Source organism: Brassica rapa, chromosome A01 (assembly GCF_000309985.2).
Source record: "Brassica rapa cultivar Chiifu-401-42 chromosome A01, CAAS_Brap_v3.01, whole genome shotgun sequence".
Taxonomy (NCBI): domain Eukaryota; kingdom Viridiplantae; phylum Streptophyta; class Magnoliopsida; order Brassicales; family Brassicaceae; genus Brassica; species Brassica rapa.
Window position 1 is genome coordinate 24,156,421 of NC_024795.2, and position 20,243 is coordinate 24,176,663.

The window sequence follows — 20,243 nt, forward strand, 5'->3', positions numbered from 1 at the left end:
ATGAGATTCAGAAATTAGTTTATAGTCTTGGGTTGCCTTCGGAGATGATAGATGTCTGCATCGACAACTGCATGATCTATTGGGGAGATGATGAGAAGCTAGAAGTATGTCGATTCTGCAAGAAGCCACGATTCAAGCCGCAAGGACGGGGACGTAATAGGGTACCGTACCAAAGGATGTGGTACCTACCAATTACAGACAGATTGAAAAGATTGTATCAATCAGAGCAGACTGCTGCAAAGATGAGATGGCATGCCGAGCATACTCAGACGGATGGTGAGATGACTCATCCATCAGATGCAAGAGCCTGGAAACATTTCAACAAAGTACATCCGGATTTTGCTAGCAATAGCCGGAATGTGTATCTCGGATTATGCACAGATGGATTTAGTCCGTTCGGAATGTCAGGGAGACAATATTCATTGTGGCCAGTCTTTCTTACGCCATACAACCTGCCACCGGAGATGTGCATGCAACGGGAGTTGCTATTCTTGACGATATTGATACCTGGTCCGAACCATCCAAAAAGGTCCCTGGATGTTTTCCTACAACCACTGATAAAAGAGTTGAAGGATTTGTGGTCAACAGGGGTGAGGACGTATGACTGTTCAACGAAGACGAATTTTACGATGCGAGCTATGCTTTTGTGGACCATAAGTGACTTTCCTGCATATGGGATGTTGTCTGGATGGACTACACATGGGAGATTAGCTTGTCCATATTGTAATGGAACGACAGATGCGTTTCAACTGAAGAATGGTAGGAAGACAAGTTGGTTTGATTGTCATCGTCGATTTCTTCCCATTGGCCATCCTTACCGAAGAAACAAGAATTTGTTTAGGCACAAAAGGGTTGTGAGAGACACTCCTCCACCATATCTAACTGGAGAACAAATTGAAGCACAAATCGACTACTACGGAGCTAACGAAACAGTTCGTTGGGGTGGTAATTGGCATGTCCCTCGTAATATGCCTGATTCTTACGGTGTTCATCACAACTGGCACAAGAAGAGTATATTTTGGGAGTTGCCATATTGGAAGGATCTTCTTCTGCGCCACAACCTCGATGTGATGCATATAGAGAAGAATTTCTTTGAGAACATCATGAATACAATATTGAATGTCCCAGGGAAGACAAAAGACAACATAAAATCGAGGTTGGACTTGCCGGATATTTGCTCAAGAAGCGAGTTACATATTAAAAGCAATGGACAAGTTCCCGTTCCGATATTCAGACTGTCTTCAGAAAAAAAGTCGGTGTTGTTCAACTGGGTGGCATCAGAAGTGAAGTTCCCCGATGGGTATGTTTCAAATCTCTCTAGATGTGTTGAAAAGGGTCAAAAGTTCTCTGGGATGAAGAGTCATGATTGTCATGTCTTTATGCAACGACTACTGCCCTTTGCATTTGCGGAGCTACTTCCAACAAACGTACATGAAGCACTTGCAGGTTCGTAGTGTTTTATATCACAATAATTTTATAACGGTCTAGTTTGCAAAATAATATACGACTAACAATGTGTTTAATTGTTTTTGGAATATAAAAGGCATTGGAGCATTTTTCAGGGATCTGAGCACACGCACTCTTAAAGAAGAAGTTGTAGAACAGCTTCAGGAGAACATTCCCATCTTATTGTGCAACTTGGAGAAGATATTTCCTCCTGGATTTTTTGACGTCATGGAGCATCTAGCTGTCCACCTCCCATATGAAGCATTGCTTCGTGGACCTGTACATTACGGATGGATGTATCAGTATGAGCGAGCCATGAAATATTTGAAGGGAAAAGCAAAGAACCTCGCCAAAGTTGAAGGTTCTATAATTGCTGGAAGTTTGACGGAAGAAGTTTCTCACTTCACATCGTACTACTTTGCGTCAAAAGTACGTACCCGTAGAAGAGCTCCAAGAAGATATGATGATGGTGGAGTTGCGCCAACATATGCAGTTGCTGGTGTTCCAGACATCTTTAGCCAGATTGGACGACTCGGTGGGAAGTCTAAAGAGGTTTGGTGGTCGAGTGAACAAGACGCTCATAGTGCACACACCTATATTCTACTCAATTGCGAGGATCCATTGATGCGTTATTTTGAAAGGTAACATATATGGACACTTCAAAACACATATAATTAATTATATAATTGCAAGAGATTCATTCCTATGAAATGTGATTAATTTTACAGCCTATTTGTTTCTCAAGTCGAAGAAACATTTCCTGGTATATCCACAAGTGACGTAGACAAAAGGAAAGATCAGCACTTCATTAAGTGGTTGCGGAATCAGGTATTATAACTCAAACTATTTTTTCATACATGATTTGTATTTTAATGTTCTCTTTATTTTTGCAGGTTGATTATGACGACGATGCAGATTATCCTAAGTGGTTACACGAAGTAATTCAATCTCCACTTGTAAAGGTCACCACATCACAGATGTATTTCACACGAGGCTACACTTTTCACACATATGAGTATGGTAGACAGCGGGCGACCAGTAACTATGGAATATGTGTGAAAGGGGAAACAGATTTCTACGGGATCTTGACGGAGATTATTGAAGTCGAATTTCCAGGGATACTGAAGCTGAAATGCGTCATCTTCAAATGTGAATGGTTCGACCCCGTCGTCAACAGAGGTGTTCGGTCTAACAAATTTGGTGTAGTTGATGTCAACGGTGGACGTCGGTACAACAAATTCGAGCCTTTCATCTTAGCTTCACAAGCAGACCAAGTTAGCTTCCTTCCATACCCTCGGATGAGAGATTCGGGTATAAATTGGTTAGCAGTGATCAAAGTTACACCTCGAGGACGAATCATCAGTGGAGAAGAACCACCATTGCAAGAAGAACAGATAAATGAAGTCGAGGAACCTGAACAAGAAGTTGATGACATCCTTCTCATTGATCCGCATAATCACGAATACGAAGATCTTACCGATGATGCCACAGACGAAGCTGTAGAAGACGAGTTTAATGAAAATGATGATATTTCTAGTGATGACGAGAATGTCGATGTATCCGATTGATGTATTTGATTTTGTGTAGTTTGTTTTATGAATAAGGTAATGTGAGAGTTTGTTTTATGAATAAGGTAATGTGGGAGTTTGTTTTATGAATAAGAAATCGTGGGAGTTTGTTTTATAAATAAGTAAATGTGGGAATTGTGGTTTGGAATGGAAATAAGGGATGGGGTTTGGAATATATGAAGTAGAAGATAAGGAATATGGGGTTTTGGGGTTTGGGGTTTCGGATTTTAGGGATTTAAACGTAATGCTCGTTAATTCCTCGTAATTTGACGTCGAATGTACGACGTAATCCTCGTTTATTCCACGTAGGACATAATCGTCGTAAAGAACTCGTTAGCTTACGTGGAAATAAAGACGAAAGTAAAAAAAATAAAGAAAGCGAAACCCGTTAATTCCACGTAGGACGGAATCGTCGTAAAGACCTCGTAAGGTAAATTGACGTAAATACCACGTAAAGTAAATGACGAAGGAGGCACTCTTTAATTACACGTAGGATGATTTCGTCGTAAACACCTCGTAACAGAAATCGTCGTAAAAACCTCGTAGACTTAAAAACTAGAAAAAAAAAGGAAAAGAAGAGAGACACCAGATTTACATGTGGCAAGACTTCCAGCAATTATAATACTTAAGTCTCGCCCACATAAATTCTAATATCTTCTTCTCTTTCTTTTTTTCCAAATATTTCTAATTTGGTGAAAAGCGAGACTAGCTACTTCCTCATAGTATAAAAACTAGAAAAAAAGAAAAAAAAGAAAGATACTGGAATTATATGTGGCGAGACTTAAGTCTCACCCACATAAATTCTAATATCTTCTTTTCTTCTTTTTTTTTCAAATATTTCTAATTTGAAAAGTATTTTGGTGAGGAGTGTGATTTGAGATAGGGTGTGTTTTGTGAGTTTGTGTGTGTGGTTTGAGAAGGAAAGTTGTGGGTATTTATAGAAAATAAAGGCTCGCTAATTCCTCGTAACTGGTTAACTCGTTAATTCCACGTAACCCATTTCGTCGTAAAAACGTCGTTAACGAAAACGCGGGCCTTTGTATTTCGTCGCTATTTCGTCGTAAATGAAAACGCGGGCCTCTGTAATTCCTCGTAAGTTTACGAGGAAATTACGAGGACAAGTAATCTTATATATATCCCGAGCGAGCTCGCTCCGTCTTTCCTCTCCACTTCCTCTCCACTTCCTCCCTAATTCGTAGCAATGGTAAGTCTCTCTAATTCCTCTCTAGTTTGATTAGTTTAGGATAGATTAGGTGGTTAGTATAGGGAATTTAGATAGGTTTACGGATCTTATGTTATTTAGTGTTGATTAGGTGGATAATGTTGGGAAGTATATTGTTCACGAAAATTTAAAAAATTAAATTTTTTTCTCAGGTTCGAAAAGGTAGACTTACTGCCCATTACAGAGAGATGTTCGGTGAGCCGGGTAGTCGTTTAGACCCGTCGTCTTCTTCAGCTCCCGGTTCTTCGGGTCAGGAGACTGTCCCCGAGACTCAGTACACTCAGAGAGTCATTGGATCTCCTTCTTCTAGTGCACCATCGGTTCCTCACGTGCCTCCCCAGATGGCTCCTCCTCCTGTGCCTCCTACGATGCCGGCACCTCCGATGCCCGCGGCCGAGATTCATCCCGATTTGATGGTGCCTCCGAGTGCTCCTTACTCGCAGTACACCGTAGAGGACATTCTCCGTCTGCCAGGCAGAGAAGGTTTACCAGTCATCGACCCCGACCGACCGGACGGAACTTTATGGTATGTTTCATTATTTTTTTATTCTTTTTAAATTCTTTTATAACTTTAAAAAATAATTTATATTTTAAATTTGTATTTTTCAGGTGGGGGATTGACGGATGTCTTGCATCGGACGTAACCGACACGATAAAAGGTTACTTCTCCATGCCACATCCGAACTGGAAAACGACGCCCCACTACGTCAGAAAGACGTGGTTCAAAATTTACGCTGTAAGTTCTATTAATTAAATATATATCTTTAAATTTTTTTATTATTTATATATATATTTTTTTCTGAAAAACTAATTATAAATTATTTTTTCCAACAGCAAAAATATAATTGGGCCTTGGGGATCACTGAGAGGGTGAGGAAGAAGTTTGTCGCGAAGGCGAAAGTTCGCTTGTTGGACACGGTCTCCAACTGGAAGGGTGACTGGATCGTGAAGGGGTATGAGCGTGGCAAACCCGCTGAGCTCACCACGGATGTCTGGGATGGCCTCATCCGATATTGGCGTCTTCCTGATTCCATTAGAATCGCCCAGTCTTGCTCTAACTCCCGTAACACAGTCGATGAGCACGGGAACGGGCCGATGCTTCACACTACGGGCCAAAAACCCCACGCCGGTGTCCGTTTGGAAATGGTAATTAAAAATTTAATTATATTAAATTTTTAGTATATTTTTATATATATTCTAATTAACAACTTTCTTAAATGTTTTTTTAGGCCAAAGAGACGGGAGAATTCCCGTCTCTTATGCAACTTTACGAGAGGACCCACAAGAACAAGGCGGGCCGATTTATAGATGGCAAGTCCGAGCAAATCTACAACGATTTGGCTGCTCGGGTTGAAGAACGCCAGACCCAGCTGACCCAACAGTCCACCGATGGATTACCCGTCACCTTATCCACACCTGAAGTGGATAAGCTTTACGAGGAGGTAAATTTTCTAAAATTTTAATTTTTTTAAATATTCATTTAATTTAACTTTAAATTTTTACTAACAAAATTTATTTTTTGTTTTTAAGGTTGTCCCTAAAAAAAAGGGACGGACGTTGGGGATTGGTTCCGTCAACGATGTTCCGAGAGCGACATCGTCTTATGTTCAGCGACGGGATGATGAAGTCTCTCAGCTGCGTAGGGAGTCCGAAGAGCTGCGTAGAGAGTCTACTCAGCTGCGTAGAGAGTCTACTCAGCTGCGATCTCGTATGGGTGGACTCGAGGGCTTCTTGGACGTTGTAGCGGCCACAAATCCGGAATGGGCGACTTTGTTGAGGACCATGCGACAACAAAATCCTATCCCAGGCCAGTCACCGACCGACGACTCACATGCCGAGGCGGATGTTCAGGCGAGGAGTGATGAATTCTACGAGGCGATTAACGACCACCCTTAGTTCTTTTTAATTTCGGTTCTTGTATTATGAATTCAAAACTTATTTATATATAAAATATTTTGGTTTTGATTTTTTTAGAATTTTAATTTTATTAATAATTTAAATAATTTAAATTATATTTATAATTATAATTTTTTTATTTCTATAAAATAATGAAACGAAGTAAATTCGTAGCTAATTTTGCGGCTTCTTTACGTGGAAGCTTAACGTAGTTTTTACGAGGAAACATTTACAAGGAAATAACGTGGAAATCTATCAAGGTTTTTACGTTTTCTTTACGTGGAAAGCTGTCAAGGTATTTACGTTTATTATACGAGTATTTATTTACGTGGGTTTTACGAGGAAAGTTTTTCGTGGTATTTACGAGGAAACTTAGCGACGTCCTTACGTGGAATCTTTACGTGGTCTTTACGACGAAATATCCTCCTTCGCTTTTACGACGAAATTATTTCCTCGCTACCTTACGACGAATTAGCGAGGATATATGCGTTACGACAAACGTATAACGACGAAACGGGTTTCCTCGCTAATTCGTCGTAACACTGCTTTTACGACGAAGTAACGAGGAAAACTGCCCTCGTAAAACTTGTGTTTTCTTGTAGTGTAAGTATTCAGTATCATCACTTTGGTCATGATCTCTTCGGCATGTTGGACATCCATTCTTGAAAGGAAACAAATGGACGAGAGAGAAAATAAGGGAGATTAGGAGTTTGAGAAGATTTCAATTCTTTTTGGTTGTAATTTTTTTTATTGGATTTGACATTTGAAAAAAATCTTTAAAATTCCAGTTATTAGATTAATCATTTGTATAAATGATTTAAATCGCGACTTATTGAAAATTATGGATTTCATCAATAAAATTATCAAATAAAATTTGAAGGAATTTGAAAGATAATTTATTGTTAAAAGTTAATAGATAGAAATATCGATGGTAGTTGAAGAGATTTTAAAAGTTAATTTTTTTTTGATGAAATTTTAAAAAGAAATCTAAACTTTTGAAATGAAAAATAAAAGAAATAAAATTATTGGAAATTATTAACAAAAAGTAAGTTTTGATTATTTTCAATAACATTTTCTCATTTCAATACAAAATATAATTTGACAAACTAATAAATAAGATAACATTTTAAATATTTTTAAAATTAAAATTTCTATATCCTAAAAAATCATCATAAAAATCCATCAAATCAGAAACCTTTAAGATCTTACAAAATTTCTAATCCAATAAGCCTTCCTAAGTCTTTTTGAAAGCGTCTTTATCTTATTTTGTAGGAGTTAAAAATTATTAATGTTAGCCTACTATATAAAAGGGACTTAATTCCTCATTTCTAAGTCCTGCCACATGGATAAAATATTGTGAACCAACCAAGATGCCATGTCATCTGGATTGGACTTGAGTTAAAAAAAAAACTATTTTCAGAGCCCATTCGACCCATCTCGAAGCCCATTCCCGAGCCACTCTCTCGTAAGCATAATCCCGTATTCTAAACATGTTAAATTTTTTTAAACACTCATATCTTAGAAATAGTTTAAAAAATATCTTTATATAAATATTTTTTTCTTGAATAATCAATACCTATGTTACATGGAAACAGAAGCGGGTACGTGGAAGCGGAAGCGTAAGGAAGCGCAGAAGCGAGATTTTTTAAAATATTAGGAAGCGGGTACGTGTTGGAAGCGTATATCCATATATAAATATATATATATATATATGCAAAATTTTTAAAAAATTAGGACTAAAAATTATATGATTTAAATTTGAAATAAAATATTTATTCATTTATAATAATTTTGAAATGATTTTATATTAAAACTGTAAAAATACACATAAATTATGTTTACAAAAAATATTATATTAATTATTTTTAATACTTCATAAATAATTGACACTATGTTTCAATATGTGCTATATCTTTAATAAAAAATCTCAATGCATAAAGATAATTTATAGTATTATTTTTGATATTTGTATATTTATAACTCAATATTCATTATTATTAATTTTTTTTTATTTTATATAGATTAAAACTATGGTTTTATATTTTATTGATATACATTGTATTTTTTTTTAAAACGGAAGCGTGATTCCAAAACGGAATCATAAGCTTCCAACAGGTTTTTAAAGAGAATATTTTAGAAACGTTTTGGAAGCGAGATTCCGCAAGCTTCCACGAGGTTCCGATTCCGATTCCGGTTCCGAAGCGGGAAGCGAACGTCCGATGAAGCTTCCGTGCAACGTAGATCAATACTATTAAAACAGAAGGCCCTTTTTTTAGGTGACCTTCTGTTTCAGCAATATTTACAAAATCATGCCACTGGCTTAATTAAAACCAATGTTTTTATTTAATTCTGATTTTTCAAAATTCTTTTGATTTAAATAGCAACCCCTACATTTAATTAACAATGCCTTCCTATCGGGTTATTTAAACAGCAACACCTACGTTTTAAACAACTTCAATTGTTATAAACAGCAACACTGATTTTCAATTCTTATACAGTATACGTACATAACATCTTTGTATATTGATTCTGTTTTTCCATCAACACCAAAGCTTGAACGTTTATTGGAATCTGCAAACTACTAATAAAAACAATACATTCTGTTAATACCAATGTATCTGTATCGACCATTCATCACTTCGAATCCATGTTTTGGTTACAAAAGATTACACCAGAAAACATACATGTTGCAGTATTCAAAATCATGAAAATCTAACACTTTATAGTATTATTCGTAAGCTTGCATTTTTATATGTATAGTATGTGATACAAACGAACCCATAAACCCCAGATCCTTTTCAGTATTTTAATTTATTAAAATAAAGCAATATCATAAATACCAATCTTTTTTGGGTTTAAAAACGATAAATAGCTATACTATCAAATAAAAAGCAAAAATTTAAGCAAATAAACTATTTTTTTTTCCGAAGTTGCTTAAATAACAATAACCAACATATTAAATCATAAATACCTGGTCAAGTTTTATATTTTCATCTTTAAAATATCAATAACAACCAATCAAAACAAGAAGCCACAAAATTTGGTAACTTAAAAGTTAAAACTCTATCATGGAATAAAATTTTACATAATAAATACACATAATTAGTATCCTCACGGGATTAACCACTGTGCAATATATTCAACAAAATTATTGAATTTTCAAAGTTTTTTTCAAATCAATAACCAAAAATATAAACCACTAAATCAAAAGCTAAAAATTTGGCAAAAAAAACTAGATTGGAAGGAATACATAACCATATCGAATAATCATAAATACCAATCTTTTTCAAATCAATAACCATAAGTAACTATACCATTAAATAAAAAGATTTCATTTAAGCAATTAACAAAATTTTCGGAAGCTGCTTAAATATCAATAACGAATATACAAAATCATAAATAACTGGTCAATCTTTATATTTTCATATCTTTAAAATCTTAATAACAACCAATCAAAACAAGAAACCGCAGATTTTGGTAATTTTGATCTATATTATAATAAACCGAATATCTAATTTGTATAACTTGAATAAACTTGATTCACAAGATATATATGATTTGAAAATATATATATATATATATATATATATCTATATATATATATATATATATGATTTGATTAAACTCACGGCAAATATTCTCTAACAACATTGAATTGGAATATCCTAAACCCACGACCTTTTCTTTTGCTATATATACAGCATTTTAACCTGAAAGCAAACACACAGATTTCAAAACGTTTCACAAAATCACACATAATGTCTTCTAAGAAAAAGATGGTGTACCTTGATGAGAGATTAGGCCATGGAAAACAATTTGGTTGATTGAAGCCAAAGTCATACACACCTGAAAACCATCCAATGTCGGGTTTGGTGAGACTTTAGAGATCATATTTGCAGACAAAAAGGTAAATGAAGAGACATTTTGAATTGAGTAGTAATATATTACCTGATTAATGTTAGCTACTATCTCATGCCATCTCAGAATTATCCTAATCTCCTTAGTTTATTTCCTTACATTTCTATAAATACTTATTTAATTTTTTTATTGTAGGAGGATCTACAATTTTAACAAACAGGAGTTTATTTAATTGTATACCTTTTGAATGTTTGTTTCGGACAAACTCAACACCATGTTTGTACGGCTTAAACTTTAAATAAATTATTTACTTATAAGTCATCGCAACATGTTTCCATCTCATCTGAATAAGAAATAAAATCATCGTATTCAACATACAAAACAGATTAAAAAAAAAGTTAGTTCTGAAAATACAATATTTAAAAGAGATATGGATGAAGAAGAGAAAAGAAAATAACAATGGATTTACCTTTTAGGGATCGGATGAAGTGTTACTTTCGGAAATCACCATCTTCTTCAGTTCTTCTCTTTAACCAAGAGGAACCGACAGCTGAGAGAGTGAAATGTTTTTAATGAAATCTGAAGAAAAACACATGTTTATCGGTTCCTTTAATGGGCTTTAGATTAAAAAAATCTCAAGGCCCAAACTAAAAACACATCTTTAATATATAACCACTACATTATATTTATAATAATTATTTTAACTGAATTTATCTAATTTATTAATTTATTTAAAATAAATATTTAATTGAAATGATCAAATTTTATTTAGTTAATTAATTAAACATCATAAAAATTAAGTGTAAATATATTACTAACATTATATTTAAAACAAAAACAAGCCTATTAACCGGAAACAAAAATAACTATATTTGAAGAAAATATAATTTTATAAACTAACATAATATTTTTTTTAATATCGAATATTAGTAAACAAAATTAAAATTTTTAAGTTCCTTAACAAGAAAAAAAAAGGAGCCAAATCGCTGAAGGTACCAAATGGATGTACAAGCAAATGAACACAAACCTTTGGAGTTTTTGTCTATTGAATCACCAAATCGAATGAGCTCACCAAGGTCTTTCTTTCAATGCATCCGAACAACTTCTATTTCATCGGATCTATTATATTATTTAAGTCATCGTAGGGACATGCAAACCAAATAAAATAAGCTTTGTGTAAGAATTGATTTGAGTTCAACTCTCTACCGAGGATAAAGAAAATAGAGTAAAAGGTTTACCTCGGAGATGAGGTCGATTCGTGGAAGACACAACTCATTGCTTGCTTCAATCGCCTTTTGAGAGTTTGATTTTTTTTTTGTAACCAGAAAGTTGTCTGAAAATGGTAAAAATATCTGGAGTCTATCGGGTAGAAGCTAGAATTAGTGTGAGCTTGGGCCGATTTTGATGAAATCCTTATGTAAAAGAATTTGCTTAAGAAAAAAAATATAAATTACAGCCCATCTTGATAATTTTATGAGCTAAATTATAATCAAGCCATATTCTGGCCCATTTAAAAAAAAAAAATAACAATAACATATCAAATAAAAAGAATTAAATTATAATTAATTCAACATTTATAATGTACTAATAATATAAACATTCAAAGTTTTTTAAAAAATAAACTATAACATTTTTTCAATTTTATTGTAATTAATAGTTAAGATAAATATATGTTATCCTATATCCTACAAAGAAATACTGATCAAACTCTATTCCCAAGTAAAACTTTACCACAAATAAATATTATATGTGTACAATATAATTTATTCATAATTTAAAATCTGAAAGGCATAGAAATCATAATTTACCTTAACTTTAAGTTAACAAATAAAAAATCAATACTATTATAGTAGATTGATATATTGTTATTATGTGAAAAATTTAATCTCTTATAAAATACAAGCAAAATATACATATTTAGATATGTTAATATAACTGAAAAAATTCTCGCACTTTCATAATATAAATGCTATTGTTTGCTATCTTATTATACCCTATTTAAAGAAAAAAATGAAAAAAAAATTCAAAATGTTTTATTTTACTTTATTGGAAACAATAAATCTGAATAGAAATGCAACCAGAACCAAAATAGTCGAAACTATATCAGCTTCATATTATATCCAGATCCAAACGTAAAACCAAACAATTCAAACACTCTAACCAAACACAACTTTATACATAAACAAATGGTTCATATATTTTAAACCACAAAACCCAAACACAACAACTAAAACAAAAATTAAAAATCAATATAAATAAATCAGAACTATACTGAAAACCGAATGTCTTGCCAAAACATATGAATCAACAAACATTCATGTTAATAAAATTGTCAAAAAAAATTATCCCGCGCTTTCAAAGCGCGGGTCACTATCTAGTATTTAATTATAATCTTTTGTATATTTTTCAGATAACAACAAAATATATATAAGAATTATCTTATTTTTCAAATTTTTGATTGCTAAAGCAAAAGTTGAAAGCCGTGTAGAAGCATCAAACACACTCGACTTTTATGACTTGAGAAGTTGATGAGGTACATATGATATTCTATTCTATTTATTTTGCTGAGAAAAGTCGATGTATTATTAGAATTAGCGCCAAATCATAGAAAAGTATTACGCGTTTTTCCTCTAATGTTTCTCTAAAAAGGCAAGTGGTTTATCTTTAATCACATGACATGCAATGGACCAACCTGCCAACTAGGAATTAATATATCATTTTATCTTTTTTTTGAAAAAAAAATATATATATATATATTATATCATTTTATCTTGGGGTCAGATAAGTTTTCATTTATAACGTAACCTGAATTTTACGCTGGTTTGAAATATGTAAATTTTTAACACATGTTTTGATGTCAATAGAGAAAAGAACAAAGAAAAATCAATGAAGACTTTCAAAATATGATTCATTTGTAGAATTTTCTTACACAAACAACGCAGACAAGTCTCTTCTACTTCACATGACTTATCATTGTGTATTAAGTATAATATATATACATGCATTAGTAATAACACAATAAGAATCTCGATCTTTGTAAGTATATAGTATTTCTTAAATCAAGTGTTCGTTGGAAAATGTTCCACTGAAATAACAGCTTCTTTATCTTCTTTAGTACAGATTCTTGGACACACAACTAAGAAAATGATGAGATCCTGTAGATTTTCTGACACAAGTCATGTCTTCACTCTTATGTTCATCTGTTTCATCACCCTGTTCTCTTCTTCCGTCCTCGTTCAGGGAAAGATCCGGCGATTCAAGTGGGAAGTGAAGTACGAGCTTAAGTCACCAGATTGTTTTGAGAAGCTAGTCATTACAATAAATGGGCAGTTGCCAGGTCCTACCATCAAAGCTCAACAAGGTGACACCATAATTGTCGAGCTCAAGAATAGCTTCATGACTGAAAATGTTGCTGTCCATTGGCATGGAATCAGACAGGTACTTACACAATCCTAGTCAAAATTTTATACAGTTTTTAATGTGCCTTTTTTTCAAGAAACATATCACAACATTCGATGAATACTTGATACCTTTAATGAATAATTCAGTTAAAAAAAAAGACATTCGATGAATACTTGTAATGTTTGATTTTGGTTTCAGGTTGGGACACCATGGTTTGATGGAGTGGAAGGTGTTACTCAATGTCCAATTCTTCCTGGAGAAATCTTCACATACCAGTTCGTCGTTGACAGAGTAAAAAAAATCATACTCGCAAATTATTTTTCAATCTTATATATTAAAACAGAAGTTACAACATTGATTCATGTGTGATTTTTTTTAAAATGGACCTAATGGACCTATTCATAGAAATTCATATTACATTTTAGTTTAGACTAATAATAAATAAAACTTTTAAAATATTTTAATCATAATATCTTTTGATATCTTTTCATTTTAAATATAAATATATTTATTTAAAATTCTAACAAATCTGTTTAAAAAGATTTTTACAAGATCTTCATTTTCGAAATTATATTTAAATATTTTTGCTAATTTCAAAATTAGTTTAGAATATTATTATAGATTAATATATTCAGTTATATAAAATTATAAATAAAAAAATCTATAATGTTTTATTTATTATGTAATCATAATCAATCATATTAAAATAAAATTATTATATTGAGCTAAATATAATAAAATTGTATTAAATTTATATATTTATATATTTTATTTTCGTAATTATAAAATATTTATGCTCAAAAATAAAATCTAATATGTTGGTAAGATGGGTTAACATTATCAAACTATATAATACATGTATAAAAATTAACATGTATTTCCTTAAAGTTAATAATATAAAATCTTTGTAACTACTTTAATCATAATATATTTTCATTTTAAATATAATATATATTTATATATTATATTTTTAAAATTCTAATAAATCTGTGTAAAAATATTTAAACAATAACTTAATGTATTTTAAGTTATCGTTTAAAAATGAAAATAAATAAATTATATCCTATTTTATCTACTTTATAGTCATGATCATGTTAAAATATAATTATTATACTAAAATAAATATGATAAAATTATATTCAATTGATAAATTTATAAATTTTATTTTCATAAATATAAACTATTTATTTAAAATATAAAATGATGATAGAACATCTTAAAATTAACAAACTATATAATACATGTCTAAAAATTAACATATCTTAGACTTTTATATATACAATAATAAATTATCTAAAATGAATAAGCATAAAAATATTGGTAAAAAGAAATTCAATTTCGAAAGACGGGTCAAATTTAGCATAAATTAAATACAAAATAATTTTTAAATATATTTTCTCATTAATATATTAATTTGCTTAATAACTAAATGCAAATACAATAAGATAAATATATAATAAGAAGTGGTAAATACATACAGTTTAAACAATTAATTAATTATAACATGTAAATTATAAAATTAATGTATTTGAAAGAGTTATATAAATATTTAAGTATATGATTAAAATATATACCACTTATGTTCTAAAACAATAATTTATGTATAGAAAAGTGAAAACAAACACCCGTGCGGTTGCACGGGTCAAAATCTAGTCCTTTTTATTTTTGTATGTTAATTTTGTGTTACGTTTTTGTTTTATTAATTTGGTCTGTAGCCTGGGACATACATGTATCATTCACACTACGGAATGCAGAGAGAATCTGGATTAATAGGAATGATTCGAGTTTCTCCTCCTAGTACAGAACCTGAACCGTTTACATACGATTATGACCGGAGCCTTTTGTTAACCGATTGGTATCACAAAGGCATGTCCGAGAAAGCGACTGGTTTAGCATCCATACCCTTTAAATGGGTCGGTGAGCCACAGGTGAATGGATCTACTACTTAAAAGTCAGATTCTTAGTTTTTGAGCGACCTAATTGTTTTTTTTTTGGATGTTGAAATATCAGTCGCTTATGATACAAGGAAGAGGAAGATTCAACTGCACAAACAACATGATGACTCCTCAGCGCTCGGAAGCTGAAGTATGTAACGCTTCACACGCTGATTGTTCACGTTTTGTCCTCATGGTGATCCCCGGGAAGACATACCGGCTTCGAATCGGTAGTTTGACGTCTCTCTCTGCTCTCAGTTTCCAAATCGAGGTAACCTAGCTTGTGATGCAAGCAACCATTTTCGTTCCATTCTGTTTTTATGAGTGAAATTAAACTTCAGGGACATAACTTGACGGTAGTTGAAGCCGATGGACACTACGTTGAACCATTCACTGTGAGGAATCTCTTCATATACTCCGGAGAAACTTATTCCGTGCTTCTCAAGGCAGATCAAAACCCTAGCCGGAACTATTGGATCACCACAAGCATCGTTAGCCGTCCAGAGAAAACTCCACCAGCAACCGCTGTACTCAACTACCACCCGCATCATCCACGTAAGCATCCTCCGACGCCGGCATCCTCCAATTTTCGGCCAGAATGGAACGACACGCGCCACCGTCTTGCACAAAGCGTAGCAATCAAGGCACGTAAAGGATTCGCACACGCGCCGCCGGAGAATTCCGACAAAGTGATTGTGCTCTTGAATACACAGAACAAAGTTAACGGATACATGCGGTGGTCGGTCAACAACGTTTCCTACCAACACCCTACAACGCCATATTTAATCGCATTAAAGCATAATCTCACAAACGCATTTGACTGGCGTTTCACGCCGCCAGAGAGGTACGATTCTAAAAGCTACGACATATTCGCGGTACCCTCAAACGCTAACGCAACGATGAGCGACGGGATCTACCGCTTGAAGTTCAACTCCACCGTGGACGTGGTTTTACAGAACGCTAATACGATGAGCGTTAACAATAGTGAAACGCACCCGTGGCATTTACACGGTCATGATTTTTGGGTGCTTGGGTATGGTGAAGGGAAATTTAATGAAATGGAGGATCCCAAAAGGTATAATCTGGTCGACCCGATTATGAAAAACACGGTTGCGGTACAACCGTATGGCTGGACCGCTCTGCGTTTTAGAGCGGATAATCCTGGCGTTTGGGCGTTTCATTGCCATATTGAGTCGCATTTTTTCATGGGAATGAGGATTGTGTTCGCGTCTGGGATCGATAGGGTTGCTAATTTGCCTTCTTCTATCATGGGTTGTGGTCAGACTAAACGTTTAGTCTGATGATATGTTTTATTAATTTTTGTAATGCCAAATAGATGGAATTTATGGAAATGCTTTCTTGATCTTCTTTACAAACGTGAACAATGTCCAGAGCTTCCTGTAACAGCAAAGAGTGTTTAAATCAAGCCAAACAGAGATATAAAAGTCTGAAATGAGTAGAGAAGAGGAATAAGAAAGTAGCTTAGTGAAAGAGAGAAAGTAGCCTCAAGAGATCATGTGGGTCTCGGTTTCTCTTCTCCCAAGGCCACTGGAGGTGGAGTCAGTCGTCAGAACCCTAATCCACCTCCTGATATACCTAAACCGTAATCTCAAGGGATGGTGTTACGCACGAGGAGCTCCGTCCTCAAATCCTCTATCAGTACCAGAGAAAGGGACTGAAAGGAGGCCGTCAGTTGAAGTGAAAGCCTGCTTGAGAAAGAGTAGAGCCCAATAAAGAGACTACTTGAAGAACAAGGGAGTCGTGAGTAGTAGTGTCGACGTGTCAATAAGACAAAAGGGACAAACGCACATGGGGTGTTGGATCAGGAGCCTTGGTGAGTGACAAGAAGGAATGTCACTTCAATGCATAAATACCTTTCCATTATATAAAGTCACAACACAAAGAACACACTAAATATAGCTTAAGCATAACCAAATTGCTATTTTAGTGATAGATGATAGGAAGGTTTGTCCAGGAGGAGCATATGCGTAACGATCTCACAGATAATAAATATGAAAAAAAAAAATAGATTGGATATTTGAAAGGTTTTAAAGAAAAAGACAAGACTCTAGCCTCAGAAAAAAAAAAACACAAGTCCAAACTAATGTTCTTATCAGTTCCACTTTTGAGCAGCCAGATCGATAATAGTGATTTCGTCGACATCCATGAGTTTGACATGATTAGGACGCATGTGGCGAACAGAGCAAGCAGGGACACAGAAAGATTCAGACCTTGTGAGGAAAATGCAGAGATCTCCAATATCTTGAGTGTAAACAGCGTTACCGTGTTCGTCTATCTTGAACACCATTAAAGCTTGTGTTTCCATTCTCTCTATGCAGTAGATGGTCTTGGCCGTCCTTTTGTACCACTTAACCATGAAAGTTTCACCGGTGGTTCTTGACTCCACCAAGTGTTCGCTTGTGTTGCTCGAGTACAGAAGCTCCCGCTTGGCCTTGCTCAGCTCCGGAAGGTTTTGAAATTGAAGTCTCTGAATCTTTGGTGTGCACTTGTGTTTGCCGAGATCCCATGATCCAACAAGGTGGCCTCCAGATCCGATAATGCGAAACATGTCCTCTTTCTCCGAATACATGACAGGGGAGGAAAAGAAACAAGGGTTTGAGATTCTAATTAATGTTGATCCACTCGGCGTTGCTTTGAGCCGGTTTACAAATGCTTAGTTGAGGTCCCGAGAACTTGACAGCCACAGCACACTCCTCCTTCTCCGGAGAAGATGAGGACATTGCCACGTTGGTGGCCATTTGGGCTTGGCATAGAGGCAGAGTTACATGAGGAGGTAAAAAAATGATTCTCACCTGTTTAGGATTCTTCTCCGGGTATTCCCGGATTCGCACAATGCCGTCCACCAAAGACGTTATCCATCCATTGGATGTTCCTATCATTTTCGTTACCTCCATAAAATCACGAGGCATATCGTAATCAAGAGCATGCATGTCACCATCCCTCCTGACCACGGCTCTTACGAGATGTGGTCTACAAGGATCTGCGCAGAAGATGGTTAAAGGAAGTGTTTGTGATTGCGGCAATGAAGCAGATGAGTAACCATTAGAGTGGTGAAGAGGAGAGCATCTTACCAACACTGGTTTCCGCAAGCATAGCTTCGGGGGCTGGTTGAGAATCAGAGACATGAATAGTTTTAGTAAAGAAATGAAACCCTAATTGCTCACATTAATACATATGAACGGACTTGCTCAACAAGTTTTCCTTCTTGACATAAATTAGCCCTAATTCTAATTTGTTTCATTTTTTCTATATACCGTATTTACTCTGATTTCAACGGAGCAGACTTTTAAATATTTATGGCAATATTTTGAAAATCGGGGAAAATAATGAAGCGGTTAAGTTTTGGCCAGGTATTTTACTATGCAGGTTCTAGTATTTTACTATGCAGGTTTTACAATACCCTTAGAATCATTATTTAATATTAATATAACATATAAATTTCATATGATTAAAATAAAATTCGTTTTTAATTATATATAAAATTCATTAAGGGTATTGTTTTAATTAACACATTTGCGAATCAGCTAAAAATTAATAATAAATCAATAACCTATCTAAAAGTCTAAAACCTAATAAAATATGACAAATAAGAAAAACTAACTAAATTTTAATATAAAATATAAATCTAATATTACTAAAATAAAATTCATTTTTAAATATATATATATATATAATATTAATAAATTAGTGACTTAGCTAAAAATAAATAATAAATCAATGATTTAGCTAAAACCTAATACAAACATGACAAATAAGCAAATTTACTAAAATTATGGATAATATAAAATATGATTGATTCTTTAGCACAAAATTAAAATAAGAGTTTTGTTAAATAAAACATAAGTTTGCCGTATCAGTATTACAAAAAAAATAATCATTAATAGTGTCGTAGAAATTATATCTTTTCCATTAGCGAATAAAATTGAAGCTGAGTGTTGGAGGATAGCTCAACGTATAGACGAGAGTATGGAGATTGATATGGGAGTTGAGGTAATGGACACAACTGTTCCTCCGCAAAGAAACGCTCTTGCTAGACATCCTGGATAAATGAAAGAGACATATTTGAACTTGGCTTTGTGTTAATGGATGGTGACTTTCCAATGCTGTTTGGAGCAAGAGCCGATATACACGCACCAAATCACCACTGCAAGCGGAAGCTGAAGGTTTGCTTTGGGCAATGCAAGTGATACTGAAGTTTGGACATAGAGAGATAGTCTTTCAATCGAATGTGAATAACTGGTTATACTCATTCAAAAGGAGGAAGATTGGTCTGCGTTGGACTCGGAGCTCGACGAAATACAGGCTGTATAATTTTCTGAACTTTCTATTGCTTATATTCCTAGATCTTTAAAATTCCGTACGAATAGCCTAGCAAAAGGTGTCTGATCACGCTCTTCTCGATCAGCTTTTGTAAACCCTTTTGCACCAAGTTGGCTAGCCCCACAAGCTAGCATGAGGGTGCCAAAAAAGAGAATAAAGTTAAAAGTGAAACTAAATATCCCAATGAACAAATTTATCAGAAGTCTATATTTATGTGGATGTCTATATGGGACAAACAATTTTTTTTAGACAATTATAGAATATAGTCACGAAAATCAATCCTAAAATATATAATTTAAAAAAAACCATCAAAATTTTTAATATTACACCTAATAAGAATATAAAGACCAACTATATTCTCTTCATGTCTAATGTGTTGTGGTAAGATTCAAAAAAATTAACTTACTTTACAGTAAGGGAAAATTAGATTTTTAATTCTAAATTTACAGTAAAAACATAACATTTTATAAAACTAAACAATTGACATAATAGTACAAAAATATGAAAAAAAAATCAAAATACTATTCGTGCGTAACGCAGACAAGGACCTAGTATTTATAAGAATGTTTAATGTTT

At 33.7% G+C, this 20,243-nt stretch overlaps 1 protein-coding gene and 1 pseudogene across 3 annotated transcripts; one reads left to right on the top strand and one right to left on the bottom strand.

Annotated features, from left to right (window-relative positions):
* Window positions 1-8,309: 8,309 nt before the first annotated feature.
* LOC103839342 (L-ascorbate oxidase) lies at window positions 8,310-16,690 on the top strand. 3 transcript variants are annotated; one of them, XM_009115862.3, is made up of 6 exons: window positions 8,310-13,147; window positions 13,231-13,428; window positions 13,591-13,683; window positions 15,108-15,320; window positions 15,403-15,597; window positions 15,668-16,690. In XM_009115862.3, the coding sequence occupies exons 2-6, from the start codon at window positions 13,387-13,389 to the stop codon at window positions 16,625-16,627; spliced, it is 1,503 nt and encodes a 500-aa protein (XP_009114110.1). In that variant the 5' UTR covers window positions 8,310-13,147; window positions 13,231-13,386; the 3' UTR covers window positions 16,628-16,690. The 3 variants fall into 3 exon arrangements, with proteins under 3 accessions (XP_009114110.1, XP_009114106.1, XP_009114098.1); XM_009115858.3 differs by having other exon boundaries at window positions 8,310-13,026; window positions 13,106-13,428; XM_009115850.3 differs by having other exon boundaries at window positions 8,312-13,428.
* A 258-nt stretch (window positions 16,691-16,948) lies between these two features.
* Window positions 16,949-18,965, bottom strand: LOC103839363 (annotated as a pseudogene).
* Between the last annotated feature and the right edge of the window lie 1,278 nt (window positions 18,966-20,243).

Excerpts from the sequence above, each read along its gene's own strand:
- LOC103839342 (XM_009115858.3), top strand. The coding sequence starts at position 13,135 with ATGATGAGATCCTGTAGATTTTCTGACACAAGTCATGTCTTCACTCTT. Across the intron at positions 13,429-13,590 it reads ATTGGCATGGAATCAGACAG|GTTGGGACACCATGGTTTGA; the intron begins GTACTTACACAA and ends TTTTGGTTTCAG. Across the intron at positions 15,321-15,402 it reads AATGGGTCGGTGAGCCACAG|TCGCTTATGATACAAGGAAG; the intron begins GTGAATGGATCT and ends TTGAAATATCAG.